The sequence below is a fragment of the Erpetoichthys calabaricus genome, chromosome 5 (assembly GCF_900747795.2).
Source record: "Erpetoichthys calabaricus chromosome 5, fErpCal1.3, whole genome shotgun sequence".
Lineage (NCBI taxonomy): Eukaryota > Metazoa > Chordata > Cladistia > Polypteriformes > Polypteridae > Erpetoichthys > Erpetoichthys calabaricus.
In genome coordinates, this window is record NC_041398.2 from 61392240 (window position 1) to 61414116 (window position 21877).

At 37.2% G+C, this 21877-nt stretch overlaps 1 protein-coding gene across 2 annotated transcripts in view; it reads right to left on the bottom strand.

Annotated features, from left to right (window-relative positions):
• pdcd4a (programmed cell death 4a) overlaps positions 1–21877 on the bottom strand; it is a 63939-nt gene that overhangs the window by 11972 nt on the left and 30090 nt on the right. For both annotated transcript variants that reach the window (XM_028801562.2, XM_028801561.2), the window contains exons 3-8: positions 19315–19599; positions 17829–17926; positions 12448–12561; positions 6770–6991; positions 2539–2636; positions 151–265 (exon numbers count right to left, since the gene is read on the bottom strand). In XM_028801562.2, the coding sequence (XP_028657395.1) occupies positions 151–265; positions 2539–2636; positions 6770–6991; positions 12448–12561; positions 17829–17926; positions 19315–19599 (932 nt within the window). The remainder of the gene's footprint in view (positions 1–150; positions 266–2538; positions 2637–6769; positions 6992–12447; positions 12562–17828; positions 17927–19314; positions 19600–21877) is intronic.

Genomic DNA, 21877 nt, shown 5'->3' on the forward strand with positions numbered 1-21877 from the left:
TTGCAAAACAAAGACACTGATGAAGAACTGCAAGAAAATTTGAAGAGGCCCGGCATTACAAATATTTTCATAGGGTTCAGGGATTTTAGTGTTAAGCCATACCAGTCAGCCCTGCAGTCACTTCGCTCCCATGATGTTCAGGTGCCTTACCTCCTTAATTAGATGTCGAACAGGTCGTTGTCCACCACCCACACCCCATACATTATCCAGTCGCATAATTCCATGCTTTATTGAAAGAAGCACTGCAGCACGGTCAAGAGCAGCCCTGTTTTAAAAAAAAATGCATGTATTGTCATTTACCTGTAATAAGAAAGAGATAAAGTTAGCACTGTCTCCTTTAGTATTTACACAAGGACAGATGTAGATCCCAATTCTGCACTGTATTAACAATCACTGTGATACATTATCTTTCCTGGTTTTTTTTTTTTTTAATTTGCCATGGCTATCAAGTACAAAATGATAATGTACAACTTGCTACAAATCATATATTACATCTCTGTATTTGTCATCTTTCCCTTTCTAACCCTTCAAGAGACTACTTTCTGCTTTATGTCGATGTACTTGCATGACCATCTTTAATCTTTCACATTTTTTTTTTTTTATACAAGATCAGTGACTTTTTATATATCCCATCTTATAATTCTGTCCCACTTTCATTCTCCAACTGCTGCTTTCCATCATTTGAAAACATTGTTCTCATAACCCTATTTCAACTCACTCAACTTGTTTAATATCAAACTTGCTACCTGCTCTCTTTACCCATTGCCTATCTCCATCCTCACAAACTTGCATTATGACCAATCCTAAGAATGGTAAACTCAATAAGTCTTGGGTATCATAAAAATTATGTTGTTCCTCATCTTTATTTTGTTAACACTGAGCTTTCTTCTTCTCCTCCAGTTAATAACTGGTTTAATGTAAGGTCACTTCTACCTAACTTGTTTTTGGGACAAAAAAGACCTACTATTAAAAACCCCACATTGACTCGTGGCAAGGTTGAAGGTGGAGTCATCCTATCAGATTTAGAATTTTACCACTGGGCTTGTACTGTATATATAACAATTAATGTCTCCTTTCCCTGATCATCCTTCATAGTTATCATAGGAGGCAAACAGTGTATCCCAAGATCTGTTTCCACACTCCCCTTTTCTGCACTTAAATTCTGATCTTGACCCTCTAATATAGGCTCTCTACTCACACACACTCTAGAAATATGGCACAGAGGAATCTTGGTTGCTGTCCAATATGACATACTCTTACCCCTATTTTCCACAACCCTACCCTTCATATTAGTGATAATCCAAGTGCTTTCTAGCCCTGGCCTGTAAGGGAATTCATAATTTGGGTGACAATTAATAAATCAACCCTGTGAGCATTCCACTTAAAGTATTTCTTCCCTATCCTTTTATTCTTTTTACTTTAATGTACCTTTTAAAGCATGTGAAGTTCAAGCCTCATTTCTCTTGCCCACTCCTTTGTATAAATTCTCATTCACACTATCCCCCAATCTGAAACCAGTGTCAATTTATACTTAATACTATGTAAGGCATCTTATCAACCATTACTATCTAAATCAGTATGGCAATGGAGACATTCCCTCTATCCCTACGATTGCATGGAGCTCGGTTGTAAAAAATCTCTTTGATCTCAAAGTATAAACAGACCCAATTCAAGTTTGTTCACTGTTGATATTCCACCCTATGTAAACAATATGCCAGTGGATTGATCTCTGGTCTTGTCATTTGTGTTCTTTGAACACATCAGATACCATTGTGCACACTTTTTGGGATTGCACTCAAGTGTTTAGATTTTTAGTCTGGTGTATACTTTTCTTTCATCCATTGTCTCTACTAACATTTCTTCATATACAGTATTTTTACTAATAGGCCACCCTTCACTTAATCCTTTTGCCTTTAGGGACAACTGTTTTAAAAGTCCTTGTCACACAGTAGAAATCATGTGATTGCCCCCATTCCCACCCCTTCTGCATAGAAACCATCCTTTTTCAGATAAAAAGATTGATAGATTTTTATTTGTCGGAGAGGAAAAATAAGGGGGTTCATAATTTGTATGTAGAAAAGGAGAATGCTATATAATTTACAACCAATTTTTAAATTACTGAATGAAGAGCATTGGCTGGGAGTTGTACCACTTTTATCTGTAAATAAACAGCATACATAACTGGAATAAATTTTTTTATACCATTCACAAACAACACTAGCAAGAGGAAGCTTACCAAGAGAAACGTTAATCTTCTATCGATGAATACACTATATACGCAATACAAATAAAGAAAAAATTTGGTGTGGATAGGAGAGTCATATACAGCATTTAGAATAAAGATGTGTCTCCACTACATAAAACTTCAGTTTCAAGCAAATTCCAAAATATGTAAGAGTTACAGTACACCAGGTCTTATACAATTGAATATAGGAAAAAAAAAATACTGACAGGTGTTGTATCTCTACTATTTGAAACACATGGAGATTAAATTTCTCTATTCAGTGGTCTACTAATAATTATTACACAAAAGCTTACCGTACATGATCACAGTCTACCCTGCCTTTGTATCGATCAAGGAAATCCAGTGGAAGAGCGTGGTCTGCAATTGCCCTGGCAATAAACTGCCCCAACATCTGTTTAGAAACAGCAAAAGATACTTATGACCAAATGACCCCATGCAGACTGCAAGTAAGAAACAAACCTGTTAAAATTATCATTATCATCATTTGTATTAATCATTTGCCAAGTCTTAATGTTGGTTTAATTTTTACATGTAATATATATATATATATATATATGATATACCATAAGTATTATGTTCACTGCTAAATTTTATTACTTGTACTAAGTTAAAATATTTGAAGGGTGGTTTTCTTTGTGATGAATTTTTGATAATTTTGTGGTTTCTCTATAAAACTGATAACCAAATTTTCCTCTTGGAACAATAAAACTGAATTAAACTGAAAAAAAACCCCACACATTTAGAAAGACAATATGGATTGTTTTTTGGCGCTTAAACCAACCAGAAGGTAATGCAGTTTATTAGAATGGTTCAAGAAAAAACCTTTAGCAAACAATCAAGGGCTACAGAACTACAGAAAAGAAAAAAATATTTCATTATCACGTTTATCATATACCTTCGTGAACTGACCAGCTGTTGTAATTCATTAGATTTGCCTTCTAATGACTAAACATTGATCAGAAGAATACTGGGAAGTAAAGGTGAGTTTGCATGTCATCTAGGCCTCCCAGAATAATTTCCTTCAGTTCTAAGACACATGCTTCTCTGAAGAAGCCACTCCAATAAGTGTCTTTTAAATCCAACAGTATCAAGCATAAGTGTTAGACTATTGCTGACAGCTCAGCCAAATTTTGAATCATTCACCTCAACAAATTCATAAACCCTTTAATTTTTCAAACACACTTTTTCCAAAACATTCAAGGATTTTGAAGATTGGAACCACTTCCAACAGCACATTTAAAAGTACATATACAGACCCAATGTGTAATTGCCAATCAACCTAACCTGCATGTCACTAGACTCTAGAAGATTCCAGGCAGTGTTTTTCTTGTTAACAAAAACTAAACTGACATTGATCTTTATGCATAATGTGCATGTGAGAGCGCATAGTTGCTGGTATATTCATGAAAACCCAATGGCCGTAACGTTAGCTTAAATAAGAGAATTGATGTGTGCACACTTGACCTTAACCCCTGCCCCGCCCCACCACGACTATCTGTTATTCCCCAACATCAGCACATGTCTTGAATGGCATCAGATCACTGATCCCCTTTGGCATTGTTATATTTTAAAAGGCAGCAATCAGAATATAAACATTAAGTAAATTATGCTGGCACCTGTGACCCAGCAAAATGTATTACTGTCCCAATTCACAAATACAAAAGCACTTATTTTTCACACCTTTACAATGTGGAAGGAAACTACAAATCATGTGCATAAAAATACATACTACATATATTGAGTCAAACATTTCTAGCTAGAATCTTGCAAACAGAAAATCCTTAGATATCAGCAGAAGCCGACACAAATGCCCCATTCCCAGTGGCTTCTTTCAGTGCTACACTAGATAAACAGGATAAGAAAATTAAGAAACTGGTCAATTTCTTCCATTTTTGTAGTGCTTTTCAATACAATATCAATTTCTATTTCTTAGTAGCACAAATGCTTCCAATGTCAATTGTTGGTATTTCCATTAAATCTTCCCACATTAAGTTTAATAAAAGAGTACTATAAAGACTATGTATTACAAAGGCTTCCAGTGACATACAAGGCCTACTCTGATTAATGAAGACAATTAACAGATGTAGAAAGCCAGCTGCCCTGACCCCACCAGCATCTGAGGTGGACACTAAATTGAAAAGTGGAACTGTTCTGTTGTTCTAATGGTAGGCAACATTTGGCCAGCTTTCTGAACTTCTTTTGTGTTAATAAGAGAAAAAGAAGAGTACTCTGGCTGCCACCCAATCAACATAAGCTGCATGTACCCTAAAAGACTGATGCCTGTCTATATTCTACTTAGAATAAAATAGCTCATTCACTGATTTGGGAGACAGAAACCTCATATTTGAATCATTTTGTGGATCAAAAGCACTTACTTTGATCCTGGAAACTACTCTCCTTTGAGTCACTGCCCCTTCAGTTAAGAGAAATTTCATAAAATCAGCTTGACGAATTGTAACAGCCACTCTTTCAAACTAAACTATATTTCAGTGACTGAACTTCACCTAGGAGAAGCTACTTTAAATTGGAATCTCACCACAGAATGGAAAGGATTCACATTTTTCTTTTAGAGAAGACAACGCAAAGAGCATAACACCCAAATTGATCTAAGAAAGACTACACAACATCAAGAACACGGACAAAGTACCACTTAACAAAGACAACCACAACCCAACATAAGCAATGTTCTTCACTTAAACACAAAGTTGATACACACAAGTATACACAGCATATGTCATCACTCTTTAAGGCTCTCCATCATAAAACTGCTTTACTTTCGTCAACATAAAATGGAAGTAAAGAGTCTGCTCAAGTCCTGCTATTTTCATATCTGCTACTGTGTCACTAGCTCATGATTAATTGTGTTAAGTAAACATCTAGGTGTTACAAATATTTAAATCTGGAGATAAGACAGACTCAAGTTTGTTTCTAACAGTTTAGCCCTTTCTCACGGCACCACTTCATTAAAGAAATAATCAGGTGTCCTTGACATTCCAGTAAAGTTTTAAAGAGTGAGACCAAAGAAAAAAAAAAAAAACTACAATAAGAACAGCTTTTTTTGTATTATATGGTTGTACCATTTCTATAATTCTTTTGTACATTAATAAATTGTATTATTCTGTCTCCTAAAGCAAAATACTTCAGTTATCTTGATATACTGTTGGTCAGACCAGGAACTCCAATCTACAGAGAAATAATGTGGAAGCTTTCCCAAAATGTATGTGTCATTAATTACTGGCACTGCCAAATGCAAAGCCAATCTATTCCTTTTTCCTTCAAATACATATGCTATTTCTTTCTATACTTAAAGTTCAACCAGTTTAAAAAAACAAAAACAAAAAAAAAAAAAACCACACACACACTGTTGTGCATTTTCCACACTTTCAACATTTAAAACTGAAAGATGCAATTCAAAACAAATAAAACTAAACTTTTCAATCAGCATAAGCAGGTTAGACACAAACAATAAACACTTTTGTGTGTACATAAATTACTGGTTCTATATTTAAGCAGAACAGACCCGAAATTAAGAATAACTGATTTTTTTCATTTTTCATAACATCCAGTACTATTTCATAAACGGTTCTATTATAAGACCGGAATATCACTCTTATCTCAAGTTGTGATGATAATGGACAACACCAAGAGCAATTGTAGAGAATACCTTGGGGAAAATAAAACAAGCTTCCATGATTCTGATAATCACTAGCAGCATATTCCCAATGGATTTACAAGCATTACACATCAGCATACAGAAAGAAAAAAAAAAGGTTTTACTTTAGAAAATGCATTAACAATCTTTTACAAAATGAAGCACTAAGCCCACAAAAATGTTACTCTACTGCAACAGCACAATATGCAAAATGGCAAAATGTAAAATGTACAGGACACATTTTAGAGAGACATTCATCACTCAAAGTTCCATGAGTGTGGGTTCAATCCTGATTTGATTACCATCTCCAAGTTTTCACAGTGGCCAAATGGGTTTACTCTCCCAATTACAAGATGTTTATTGGTTGACTGGAAACCTTACATTGGTCCAAAGTGAATTAGTGTTATTAAGTTTACAGGATCATTATAGACTTGGGTTGCAAATACACTGAAATTCTTACATTTATCACTCTGAGGGCACATGATTCTTTGTATAGCAACAATATCACGAAACTTCTCTCTTCTTTGCCAGGTAACTTGCAGTTTAGTGCGCGACTGAGTGGTTGTGTTCTGGAACGAACTGGTATGCAGTCCTAGGGTTAGTTGTTGTTTAAAACTGGAGACTAAAAGAGATAGCCCCAAGGGCCTTGTGACCCTGAACGTGGTTTAAAGTTTTTAATAAAATAATAAGATAGATGACTAAAGATATTTTTGAATAAGTAAGAGAATACAAGTGTGTTTAGTACCAAACACATGGTATAATACTGCACGTGTGATTACTGTTAGGTATGCTAAAAAGAAAAATATTGTTAAATATTTTTGTCAAACTAAGGATTCAACATATACAAAAACATAAAAATGAAAGGAACTAACCTGGGCAGCTTCAGGTGTGTCTAAAATAAGGTCTCCCAGCTCCTTCAACATATTGTCAAAGGCATGTGCAAGTTCTCCATGTGTCAGGACATTGCCAACAAGGTCAGAGAGTAGCCGTGAAGTCATCTCTCGGTGACTGGCCTTGCCTTCTAGAGACAATGAAACAGCTACTGAAGAGACCTTGTACTTCTTTGAGCCTAGATTCAACTCCTTCAATAAAGCCTACAAAGAGAAAAGAGGAAAACAGGTTTTGCTTCAGTATACATTTCTTATTTATCTAATCTGAAAATACACACACAAGCATAAAACTGTAACCAACACATCTACCACTTTGTTTTCATTTCGTTTATCCATTCAGTCCAGTACGACTCTCGGCCCCACTATGGATCAATGCTCTTCATTTCTTCCGATCTCTGACGCCTTCTTTTAATTCTGCTATATTCAGAACAGTATCATTCTTGATGGTATCCAGCCATTGATTTCTTGGGCCTCTTTTCCCACTGACCATTCCAACATGGCATCCTTCTCAAATGACCTGATCCTCATGTGACCAAAGGTGGAAAGATTTTGCTTTGCTATCTTGACCTCCAGTGAGAATTTTGGTTTGATTTGTTCCAAAACAGCTTGGTTCATTATTCTGGATGTTTACAGAATATGTAAGGCCGGATTTATATTTCACGCGACGCGACGCATGCTGCAGCGTACTCTCCTGCTACGCAAGCGTTGTACTGTTTATACTTGCGCGCATACTTTACGTAAATCTGGAGGAATCCACCAGGTGGCAGTGAGAGATATTATCACGGGGAGAACAGCTTCGGCTTCGCTGTGTTGTGAATTGCCTGGAACACCCATTAAACTCCGATGACACCTTACCGCAATCTCTCTGAAAAGGATGTTTAATGATTAAATCCATCAGTCCAGGGATTTGTTCATTTCAGCTAGCATTGGGCACGAGGCTGAAACAATCCCTGGATGAGGCATCAGCTCATTGCAAGGTGAATACAAGCACACACATACACGCTGACGACATTTTAGTGTAACCAAACCTGCATATCTTTGGAAGGAAACCGGAGCACACTGTGGAAACCTAGCAGGAAAACATGTAAAGTCCTGGCAGGGAATATCAGTAACGTAACTCCCTGCAAGACAGCAGCGCTAACGCTACGCCACCGTGTCACCCCCATGTGTGTAATTATTAACAGGATTCATTATTTAAACGAAATTACCGATTTATCTGTAAAATGTAAAATACATACTTCAATGCATTTCATCATGAAAGTGATATCAAGTATAAATCTAAGGATTCTAAATGTGCAGAGAGTTGGAATATCATACATTTAATGTGTTCAGAGTGGCGATCTATTGCGGTTTGCCACTGCTGTCAGTACCGGAGGAAGCCCTAGAAAAAAAGATGAGACAGAAGACGGTATGCGAGACTTTTAAAATGTATCGTGTCATTACGATCGGGACTATGCAACGCTTGAATATAAAAGCACCACGAATGCATCTGTATGTCGGCATTTTGCTTCACCACTTCGAACCATTCATCAAACATCAAAACGCACACACCGATCTCGTAGGATCCTCAAAGCAGCTGTCACATGTAGATAGTAACCAGAGACTCTGACGTCACATTCCAACTTTTAGCACACTGCGCCCCCCGACTTTTTGCTGGTACTGCAACTCACACACCCGCATCGCGTTAATTTCTGAGGACCTGCTCAGAGGACGCATCAAATGAACGCTGGGAACGCATGGCAGCCATGATGTGGGCACGTACGCGTTCTGAGCGTGAAGTATAAATCAATCCTTTGCCTGTCTGCCCTCCTCAGAGTCCAGGTTTTGTAGCCATATGTTGCTACTGGGAAAACTATTGCACTGATCAATCTACATTTAGTTGCCAGGATGATGTCTTTGCTCTTCCATATGTTGTTCATATAGGCCGTCGCATTTCTTCCAAGCGCCAGCCATCTCTTGATTTCAGTGGTGCAGTCACCATTGCTATTCATTTTAGAGCCAATTAAGATGAAATCTTCAACCACTTCAATTTCTTCATTGTTGATCTTGACATTGACAAACACATTTTCTGCTATTGTCATGATCTTTGTCTTCTTGGTATTAAGGCACAGTCCAACCTTCTCACTTTCATCTTTGTCTTTCATGACCGGATGATCGATGCTCCTTCTTATTTTCAGCCAGCAGGGTAGTATCATCAGCGTGTCAGAGGTTTCTGCTGCCTATTGTCATTTGTTTAAGAAATATCAAATGCCAGTCCCCATAACAATAGGAAAAGTGAATGCTTTGCCTAAGACTCCACATACATATTTAAAATTAATACACAGCGTGATCTAAGAAAAAAAATATTTACATATCAATGTGAATTTTGCTACACAAAAATGTATACAGGTCATATTCCATTAGAATGAACTTTATTGAAACGAAATCCTCGTTTTAGCAATTTTTTTTTTTGGCCCTGGCCCAGTTGGAGTGGTGGCTCTGAGGTTAGGGATTTGAAACAGCATTCGGAAGGTTGCCGGTTTGAATCCCGTAAGTGCCAGAAGTGATTTCGATCCATTGGAACCTTGAGCAATGCCCTTAACTGGCAATTGCTCCATCCTAGGTTTGATGTTAACCTGCTTCCATCCCTCTAACTTGCAAGGAACACTTGAGGGCTGGCGGCAGGATTGGCACTCCAGCTACTGTAAACAAATATATCATCATATATCTTAATATCTTCAAAATTAAATTACCAATTTGTCATAAAAAAGCAGCAAAACATTCTTCTGTTTTGGTCCTAAAAATGTGATTCAGGAGCTCTGCTAAATAGTCAATTTGATTAACCTCCTTAACGTTACATTTTTTTCTCAAAAAAAAAAACAAAACGTAAAAAGCGTTGTATTTTTTGGCTTGAAAAATTCCGTATTTATTAAATCTGATCTTTCTACTGTAAAACATGCAAAACATTAAAAATACTAAGTCAAAAGTGTAGAAAGTATAATGATGCAAATAATAATAATGAATAATAATATGCTAATACCATATATTGTTTGTGTTTTATATCTTGAAGTATGGTGAAATACATAATCAGACATCACAGTTGGGACAATAGTAGCCCGATTCCTTCCAGATTTTCTTTCCAGACTGATCAGCTTTTGAACACTGCACATGTGCAACTTACATGAGCATAATCCTCGGGACTAATGCTTATGCAAGACGAGTCTATACAGTTGCAGAGTGACACTCAGGTCTAACGCTAAGGAGATTAAACGTTTGTTACTTGGTTTACTGAATAGTCATCATACTCTTGCAGCAGAGTGAAGGGTAGCTTGAGAAGGGTTACAGCAGAATAGAGGCATTGTGAGCATATCTAGGGGCAGGATAACTTCAACCAAATTTGACCTCAGCTATACTTGTGGAGCTTTGCAGTTTCATCTCAGCTAGATTCCGACGGTCATTTCTGGGTTTCTCGAAGGATGGCTTGACTTCGCTGGCATACTGATCAGATCGATGATTCCTTTTTGGTTCATCCTTCAGCAAACGTGCAGACTTATGTTTATGCTACTCAACCAGTGTTCAACATGTTTCATACATTTCCGAACATTTTACCTATGAGCACCCATATACCATAATCTTAAAAAAGAAAAAAAATCTGTTACATTTGAACGCGTCTTTGAATTTTGTGCTTGCAAATGTATACATCCAATGATTCTTATTTATGAATGACCTTCATTTCCACAAACCTTTTATAATAACCATTTTGTGCAACACTTCCTTTTCCAGGTTACAGAAGGTTACTCATTGAAATATATATGAATATTTACATATAATCACACACTGTATAATTAGAATACAGTGAGAAAGTTCTAGAATATACAGAGTTATAGAATATAGGGAGAGAGTCCATCCTTTAGGCAACATGATCGGAGGTGCAGTGTTTTAAGAAAGTTAAGGGGCACACATTATGGACACCAAGGGACGCTGTTTATGTAACTCAAGCAGCATGTGCTCCGACAACCAAAGGGGAACCCCAAATACCCTTCTCCAGAACTCTGAAGTCTAATAATAATGACTGCGCTATGAACACAGTTTATGTAACCAAATCAATTTATTTTACAGAAAAAGTTAGAAATTCTCACTGCCATTGATGTTAGCAAGATGAAAATAGACATTGCCATTGAGTTTGGCATTCCGCAATTAATGGTCAACTGTGCCTGTTGAAAAGACAGCACTATGTTCTCATTCCATTATAATAAAATATGCGTTATAATGAATTTTTGTTCAGTCCTGAGCACTTTGCTCTAATGGAATTTGACCCGTATTTACAATTTTACAAAACCTTTTGCTCACAAACTAAACAATTTATTAAAAAAAAAAAAAAAATCAGATAATCTAACATAAGGCAGCATGGATTACTAGCCAGTGTGCTGGCTTAGAGGTTGTATTCAGTTTATGAAAATGATCCACATACCCAAAACGGTTTATAAATATTTTTATAAATTGTACTGCACTTGTAAAATACTTTGGTGAAGTTCAGTTCATGTCAGGAAAATCACTTGTGTGTGAACAGCATTATTTGGTATACAATGTGATCACCCTTCCATTGCTCCTGGAAAATGAGTTGGATTTTGTGGATGCAATAGCTCAGTATAATACAATTGCTTTAACAGATATTTACAAAGTCATATTTTTACAAATAAATCAAAACCATATTGCAGTTTATAATAATATTAAATACAACTATCTCTCATCATTATGTGGTAAGAGATAAGCGGTTCTGGCACATTTAAAATAAATAAATAAATAAATAATGTACTGTATACACTTGCGTCTTTGGGTGGGCCGTGGTAGTTTGGCAGGAGCGGCTTCAGTGCGAGAGGTAGAAGCAGACAGACCTGCACTTTGTGCAAACTTGCCTGTGACCCTAATTAGTGCTGGAGCCGAGATTGCCACAGCTGCGCCTCACCCCTGCCTTTAAAAGGAAGTGTGAGTGATAGAGGGGGAGAATAGCAAAAAGGAAAGGATGAGTACGGACAGTAAAGGAAAGGAGGACAGATGGAGTGGTCAGAGATTAAAGAAGAAAAGAGAGACCGGAGACATTCAGCCCGTGTTGGGTAGAGTGGAGACAGGGGGTCAAGAGAGAGCCTCAGGGCTACAGGAGCCCGAGGCTTAAGGAAGGGCGCTCCTGTTGAATCAAAGGCAGGGAGCAGGAGCGACCTGATTGACGCGGTTTCCCCACAAAGACTGAATGTGAGCAACAGGAGAGGCATTTCTGGCCCGAAAGGTTGACCTGCACATGCCAATAAAAGGGAGGCAGGGAACGGAGTCTGGATTTATCGGTTGACTGCACCTGTTGGGAGGATGTCTCCTCCAGCTGCAAGAGCCCTGTTGGGGTAAGCAGAGGAGACGTCACTTTTAAAAGGCAACATTTGGGCTCATTGTGTTTTAACAGGACAGGGTATCCAATTTTAACCTCATTTTAAAGGATTATTTATTTCCTGGATTTTATACTCTGCCTGTACATTATTTTTATGGATTATTTATTTAATTTGGAGGATTTTTAACTGTACTATTTTTAACACTTTTGATTTTGAACTTAAAAGCACTGACATCTTTCAAAATACTACTTGTAACGTCTATCCTTATATTTGATTTCTACTTACATATAAAAAACGCCTTACCTCAACTTCTTTGGTATCTCCATGTTCAAAGTACTCTTGCACAATTGGGTTCACCATCTTTTCAAATTCTTCCTCTTCAAGTTCAGGGACCACAGTTTCATATACAGTGTCTCCCTGCATTAAAATTGGTGCATAAAATGGTTACATGAGAAAGGTTATATTTGAATCATCTCCGGCAGTCTACAGATTCTAAGTAAGAGTACATATAACTTAGTATTTAGATCCCAATTGTAAAATAATACTTTATAGAAAAAAACAATTGCACTGAATTAGCTGGAACAGCACAATGCTGATACATGTGATGCATTAGAAAGGCAAAGCAAAGCTGTCATTTCCATGCACAATGGCAATGGTAGGTTTGGGCAGATTTTTTGCCCCAAGACCTTTTCTTTGTTTGCAGCTATTAATTCAGAGTGAGATGTGTTTTATGTTTAATGCCTAGCCCGGAGGTCTCTTACATTACAGAAACAACCAAAATATTTAGTCTAATGTTAGATCACCTTAGCTTGTCAAATTTCTATTGTTTAATTATTAATCAATACAAAATATTCTGATAACTCTGCTATTGTTTAAATGGATTTTTTGCAAGTAAAAGCAGTAATGCATGACACAGTTGAATACTCAAACAAAATATTGTCTTTTTTTAAATGCATAAACCCACCAAAACAATATATTAGCAGATTTATCACCTGGGGCCTCATGTATAAATGGTGCATACATCCAAAAATGTTGTGTACGCCCATTTCGAAACTCACTTTGAGATGAATAAAAACTAAACTTGGCGTAAAGCCACGCATATATTCACAGCAGACTCCCCCCTTGTGTACAAACTGGCGGCACCCAGCGTCAAAGCAGTGCTATCGATTCTGTGGTCTGCTTTTCTTTAGATTCACATCGATGATGTAAGTTTTATCAAATACAGCAAAATTAATTGCATATCATTAACAAATTTAATTCACTTGATTGCAACTATTCTGTAACAATATAATGTTGCACGTAATGGCTAAACTATTCCAACTACTATGGCTGTTAGAACACATCGCAAACGAAAGAATTAGAAGAGAGCGTCTGTTTATTGATTATGATAACTGGCTTCTAAGTCGATTTCAATTTCCAAGAGTTGTCCTCTTGGAGCTGTGTGCTAAGTGGTCTCTGGCTTTACAAAGCCAGACTTTGAGGAATTGTGCTGTACCTGCTCCTTTGCAAGTTCTGTCCACTCTCAGGTTTTTAGCCACAGGAGCTTTTCAACATGAACTTGCTGATTGATCAGGTATTTCTCAGTCATCATTGAGTCGTGCCATGCCAGCTGTATAGGATGGTATTATCTGCTTGTCATCCTGATATATCAGATTTCCTTACACAGTGGTGAAACTGGGAAACCTCAAAGAAAAATTTGCAGTAATATCCAGTTTTCCAAATGTAATCTGAGTGGTCAACTGCATGCACATTGCTATTGCAATGGTGCTTGACAAATTACTTCAGGTTGGGATGAATCACCAAAAGAACAAGTTGGTATTACATCATACATAGCTGGATAACCTATAAAAACTGCAGCTCTGCACAGTCGCAGGTGCTTTTTCCAACTAGTGCGGCAAAAGGCATGCAGTCCTTTTAAGGGTAAAGAGCAGAGAATTGATCTGTTGTGGTGCTTAGTGCCAATGCAACTATAAAGGCACCATCAGCGAAAGAACTTGCTTTTGTAAATAGAAAGTATTTCCACTCTATTTATGTGCTGTTAAATATAGCTCTGAGGCATTAATATTATTTATTGTGACACTATATTGCCTGGAAGTAGATATAAAATGGAAATTTAATTGAATAGTACTGGGTTCTGTAGGCTACAAGGAACAAGGAATGACATGTGTTTTGCCGTAAATTGTGGCTCATCGGGTGTAGGAATTTTTCGTCCCCTTGCAGGGATTAAGAGTATTACAGAGTATTATGGGAGTACATGCATAGGTGTGATCACACTGAATAGTACTGGGTTGTGCAGGCTACAAGGAACATATGTACTAGAATGGGACATCACAGCAGAACTGTTTCTCTATAAAGTTATATTTGTCATATTTATAAAACCTGGCATATGCAAATTTTTATGCAACTGGCCCTTTATTAAATCACAATTGCCTTGTAAATGTTTATATGTGAACTTGCCTTAAATGCTCCCTTGAAACATCCATATATGAGGCATGCTAATCAACCTCATATATATGCAACCATGATGGTGCAGAACTGGTACAGCAGCCTGTCACCTGATACAATGAGACACCACCACCTGCATTCAAGATTATCTGGATGTGCTCCGCAACTGAGAGCATAAGATCATGCGCAGCATTACAGCACCTCTCCTTTGCACTCTAGGGGTCAGGGAAAGGCATATGGCACCAGTGTACAAGCGGATATAAAATAAATGCAACCTGTTTCCCCCAACAAGTTTTCTTTTATAAATCCCAACGGTTGTATGAGAAGTTTTATAAAAGACACTTTTCAAAGACAAACAGAAGTTAAGCTCATTCAGATTTCTATACAGACACATTATATTATCTATATATCTATATATATCTATATATATATATATATATATATATATATATATATATATATATATCTATATATCTATATATATCTATATATATATATATATATATATATATATATATATATATATATATATATATATACACACACACATATACATACACACATACATACACACACACAGTGCTACAATGTTTGGCCACCCTTGCTGAAGCTGTAAACACTTAAGTGAGCAGAAGATGAACTGATCACCAAAAGCCATAAAGTTAAAAAAGATGACACATTTCTTTATTTTTAAATATATTATATATAGAGATTTCATGTCATTCATGTGGTTACTAGAATATAAAATAAACACTTTCGCAAAGGTATAACGAAACAAGTGTGCTTTTATTCCAAGAATAAAACTGGATTAAAAAAAAAAATATATCAAGTGACAAGAAGATACAAAAAAGACATGATTCACCAGCATTTTCTGTGTCTTCTTATATCCCTTCAGCAGTATCTTTTACAAGTAGCACAAATTCACACAAGCTGTTACAGACTCAAATCAAATGTAAAATGCTAACTGCAGGGTGGACTCGGGATCAAACCCACAACCTCTTGATTATGAGAGAGCAGTTCTTGCCTCTGCACCAGCCAAGCAGAGAGGTCTATTTCGTATCGGTTGATATTTGTGTTTATTCATTTATTTATTTATTTAAACTCATTGACAGCAACATGTAAATCAAACAAATTATTTTACTTCGGTTATATTCTTGAATAAAAACACACTTGTGAAAATATTTATTTTACATTTTTATATTATACACTTCACGTCAACATTTTGTCATTATTACTATAACATGAAAAAAGTTTCTGCTTTAGTTATGTGTTCAACATTTCTTGCCTCGCATTTCCTGTCATCCTACATTTACACAGATCGCTGAAGACAGTGAACACACATGAAATGTACATATTCCAAATAACGATATATAATTTTCCTATACAATTCCAGACACCTCACTCCCCAGATGCACAGACTTCAGCTGTGATCACTGTGTCTGACTTCAGCTACCTCTGTGGGGGATTAGTGAGTTGGCTGCCTGCATGCTGCCAATGCCCATTGACACATTTGTAAAACAAAGGCGTTGATTAGGAGGTGCGAAGGAATTTAAGGTGACCTAACATTACGAATATTTCTGTAGGCTTCAGGGATTCTAGTATTAAGAAAATGTAATACTTTATGAAAAGTGTATGATTATTAATAGCAATAAAATTATGTTTTTACAAATAATTTAAAAGAAGGAACTGCAAATTGAGCCAAATTGAGGAACCAAAAAAAGTTTAGTAGTAGTGCACAGTGGACTTTCATCAAGTCTTCACTTACACTGTTTAAATTGATATTGTTCAAATGACTTCTGCATGCTTGCTGAAAATACTCTAAGAAAAATGAAAAATTAGCCAAAATCTAAAATGAAAAAAACAAACAAACAATCCATCATGTTACAGATACAGTAATCCCCCCTCGATAGCGGGGGTTGCGTTCCAGAACCCCCCGCAAAAAGGTGAAAATCCGCGAAGTAGAAACCATATGTTTATATGGTTATTTTTATATTGTCATGCTTGGGTCACAGATTTGCACAGAAACACAGGAGGTTGTAGAGAGGCAGGAACTTTATTCAAACACTGCACACAAACATTTGTCTCTTTTTCAAAAGTTTAAACTGTGCTCCATGACAAGACAGAGATGACAGTTCCGTCTCACAATTAAAAGAATGCAAACATATCTTCCTCTTCAAAGGAGTGCGCGTCAGGAGCAGAGAATGTCAGAGAGAGAGAGAGAGAAAAAAGCAAACAATCAAAAATCAATAGGGCTGTTTGGCTTTTAAGTATGCGAAGCACCACCGGACAAAGCAGCTGCAAGGAAGTGAGCATTGTGAAGGTAGTCTTTCAGCATTTTTTAGAGGAGCGTCCGTATCCTCTAGGCCAGTGTGCGAACAGCCCCTCTGCTCACACACCCTCCGTCAGGAGCAGAGAATGTCAGAGCAAGAGAGAGAGAGAGAGAAAAACAAACAAACAATCAAAAATCAATACGTGCCGTTCGAGCTTTTAAGTATGCGAAGCACCGTGCGGGAAGCATGTCGCTTGACAAAGCAGCTGCATGGAAGAGAGCAATGTGAAGATAATCTTTCAGCATTTTTAGATGAGCGTCCGTATCGTCTAGGGGTGTGAACAGCCCCCCTGCTCACACCCCCTCCGTCAGGAGCAGAGAATGTCAGAGAGAGAGAGAGAGAGAGAGAGAAGCAAACAATCAAAAATCAATACGTGCTGTTTGAACTTTTAAGTATGCGAAGCACCATGCGGGAAGCATATCACTTTGCAAAACAGCCACATGTAAGCCCAGCAAGGAAGAGAACAATGTGAAGGTAATCCTTCAGCATTTTTTGAGGAGCGGCCATATCTTCTAGGGGTGCGAACAACCCCCGTGCTCACAATATATTTGAGGAGTTTTATTTAATACGTAATACGCGCTCTGGTTGGGTAGCTTCTCAGCCATCTGCCAATAGCGTCCCTTGTATGAAATCAACTGGGCAAACCAACTGAGGAAGCATGTGCCAGAAATTAAAAGACCCAATGTCCGCAGAAATCCGCGAACCAGCAAAAAATCCGCGATATATATTTAAATATGCTTACATATAAAATCCGCGATAGAGTGAAGCCGCGAAAGTCGAAGCACGATATAGCGAGGGATTACTGTACAGCCAAAATCCAAACACTGAAAGCGAAATTGACCAAAGTGTCAGGCAATATATCCAGACTCCAGGTAACAATGAAAGTTTAATATTTGGCATCAATAATACCTGTGAGGATTCATCATAGTTAGGATCCCTGGCATCAGGTTCTTCAAGCTCGTAGACCATGCCAGCTGCACCCCACACACCCTTACCACCCGCACCACCTGTAAAATATTTTAAAAAAAATCATATTGAGAACATGTTAAAACACAAACAAATACATAAAAACATAAAAAATAAATGAAAATTTGCTAAACAGTGGAGTTATTCTGGTGCATATACAAATTTTATTTTTCTTTTAAATGCCAAAGCCCTCCTAGAATCTCTCTAGGCCAGCATAAATTATGTTTATCTGCCCAAAATAAGTACTTTACTACTTTTCTTTTTTTTTGGAGAACATTTGATAAATTATTGTGTGTGTTTGAAAATGTGTAAGTTTTGAGAGATCAAGGGATAAAAAATAAATAATAACTTCCAGTTCTTCAGAAACATTAACATTATCAGGATCAAGAAGCATGCAAACAATCATGAAAATGTATTCAGTCCTTAAACACTTTTTTTCTTTGTTAAAGAGTTTCACATCAAAAGGTTCTATATCAGTCTCATGATACCACAAGAGTTTCATTCACATATTAGCAGAATCCTCTAGGTGACATTTTCTAAACACTTTGTACATATGATATGGATATGGATCAGCCACTTAACCACTATTTCATGAGGTGCTTTAGAAATGCTTAGGAGATCCATCAACATTGGCTCTGCATGTACTGCAGAAGTCAATGGTCTTGCAGTATGTTCCCCAATAAGTGCTGCTGTGCTTTAGTAAACCATTAGTAAAAATTATGGAATGACTACTCTTGGAGGATGTTAATTCAGCTGTTTTATTTTGCTGCAAAAAAACAAATCAACAGATATTTAATGGCTGAACAGTCTGGCATTGTAAAACATCTCAAAAAAATTCAATGAAATTGTTGTAATTAATGGCACATTTTTTGCTCAGACCAAGTAGAGGAAAAAATTATGGAATCACTCAATGATGAGGAAAAATGAAGGAATCATCTGGTAATTTCCATTTCTAAAACAAATACATGGACAAGTCTAAGAGTACCGACTGCATACTTTTTTCCTGGGGTGGTAACTTTAGAAGAATGAGCGTCGCAGTGTAGGATTTCCACTTCTGTATAACGAACTGGGCTTTAACAGATTTGATGCTTCCAAACTTTTTTTTGTACAGTTTCAAAAACTTCTTTTTCTCGGTAATAAAACCACCAATGTATTTAATATGCTTTGTCTTCATTTTGAATTATTAATTTGGAACTTTACCATACTATGTGAGTTTGCAGTGAGATCAGATGACAAACTGTGGGACATGTTCATATATTGTATTTTAAGAAAGGTTTGTAGGAAAACAGGGAAATTAAAATTCAGCTACTGGTCAAGAAAACTTCACAACAACAACTGATAACATTATGTTTCTTAAGCATGCATTAACAACATGATATTTTATTAAAACTGTTAAGCATTCTCAAAAAAATGTTTTAATTCCACACACCTTTTTTTGGCAGACCCCTGCCTTTACCCATCCTTGACTTGCGATCATTGAGGTTGATCTTGCCCTTAGGGCTTGTAGGGTCAGTTATATTTTCCCCTCCGCTCTCAGATAAAGACTCTCGTGTAGAGTCACGGGAGGAAGTCCTGCGTAGACGCCTTTTGGCCTTGGCTTTCAAACGAGCTTCATGAAGAGCTTTCTCTTGCGGTGTCCAGTTTCCATTTACTTCCCCTTCATTCAGCTCTTCTTCGTCTGGGAACTCTTCTTCCATTCCCATGGGGAATACACCTGCATAAAAAAATTTAAATTCACTATATTAAATTACCTTCTACAAAAACATATCAATTTTTCCTATCTTTCTTCAACAGAAGAGCACAATACAAAGACTGCAATTATATAAATCTATGTGCTCATATCATCAGACTAAGCCTATGGACCAAAAACACATGACAACTATCCATACCCGAATGTCAGCAATGAGATCTTAAAAAACACATAAACACACATATTTATGTGCAATATTCTATCAATTAATAAATGTCATTTAACATTCTCTTATACAGTGTGCATACATAATGTACAGAGGCAGATTCACAGTTTGGTGGTTGAGTTGGGCTCAAGTTGTGGGGTTCCACAACAATGAAAGTGTGTGTCTGGAGAACGGGTTTTGTAATTACCCAGTTGTTGGTAATGTAGTGAGCCTTGATTGTGATGAAGTTCTCTGTTGCATGGGAGATCCAACCATCTGTAAGTTAAAGCAATTAATTTTTGCTTAGTTGTAATGTCTAGACTACATATTTTGACTGAAATGCAGTTGGCTCAACACATCACATGGGGGTGCTGGCACATTGGGCTTCTTTTTTACTTTTGTGTTGGTTACCTTGCATATTCGCAGTCTTTGCAGCTATAGACAGTAGAGAAAAAAATCTGGGCAGCAGTAATAACCTTTTTTTTAATAAAGAGAATGGCATTTGGAACTTGCACTGATCCTTAATACATTTCTGGACAAGCCCTGCTCGTGAAACATCAGATTGCTGACAATTTTGGTAAGGGGGACTGCACTGCATACAATATCTAACTTGCTTATAAAGGTGTTAAACTTCGTGCCAGTATAATGAAAAGTTCAGATCCTCATGAAATTAATCTCAGTTGTTGAGTCGGATGTTGCTGTTAATGAGGAGCCTCTTACAGAAGAAGTTACAGGTCTGTGAGAGCCAGAAATCTTGCTTGTTTGTAGGTGACCAACTACTTATTTTCCACCATAATTTGCAAATAAATTCTTCAAAAATCAGACAATGTGATTTTCTGGATTTTTTTTTCTCATTTTGTCTCTCATAGTTGAGGTATACCTATGATGAAAATTACAGGCCTCTCTCATCTTTTTAAGTGGGAGAACTTGCACAATTGGTAGCTGACTAAATACTTTTTGCCCCACTGTACCTAAGGGTGTTTTTAAAAAAAAAAAAAAAGTCATAAGCTTCTATGTTGCCTGCTTTCTTTCATATTGTAAAACTGCAATTTGAGCATTTAAATGTCAAGGTGAGCAGCATGTTGCAGCCGAGTCTGCTTTTATCAAAGATCCCACCTCCATTGAGCTGAAAACAGTAAAAGGCTCATTACTATTGGGAGAGCTGATTTTCAGAATACAGTATTCCAGGGATGTCCAGTTGTCTAAAAGCAACAACTGAGTTTTACTGAGATACTGCCATACAGGCATGATTACTAGCATACAAGTGATACATAACCCAAGTAACACCAACCACTAATTCACCCAACCCTGTGTACAGGACCTTGTAAGCATGTTTCATTCATACATTGTAATTCCACATGACGTGCTTGTGTTAGCATGGAGGTGTTTAGGAGAGATGGCAGTGGAGTTTTTAACCAGAATGTTTAATACTAGAATTACCAGAACCTACGAAAAAACTCGTAGATCCGTCCCACCTTAAATTGCTTCGCACCTCTCTGTCAGCGTCTTTGGTCCTATAAATGTGTCAATAAGCAGCAAGAGAATGATGGAGAAGTGCGAAGCGATTTAAGGTTGGACGGATCTACAAGTTTTTTCGTAGGCTCTGGTAATTCTAGTGTTAATGGAATCTTGGAAAGTGAGAGGATGCCTGAGGAGTGGAGAAGATGTGTACTGGTGCCAATATTTAAGAATAAGGGGGATGTGCAGGACTGTAGTAACTACAGGGGGATAAAATTGATGAGCCACAGCATGAAGTTATGGGAAAGAGTAGCGGAAGCTAGGTTAAGAAGTGAGGTGATGATTAGTGAGCAGAAGTATGGTTTCATGCCAAGAAAGAGCACCACAGATGCAATGTTTGCTCTGAGGGTGTTGATGGAGAAGTATAGAGAAGGCCAGAAGGAGTTGCATTGCGTCTTTGTGGACCTGGAGAAAGCATATGACAGGGTGCCTCGAGAGGAGTTGTGGTATTGTATGAGAAAGTCGTGAGTGGCAGATTACATCAGGGATCGGCTCTGTGCCCTTTCTTATTTGCAATGGTAATGGACAAGTTGACAGCCGAGATTAGACAGGAGTCCCCGTGGACTATGATGTTTGCTG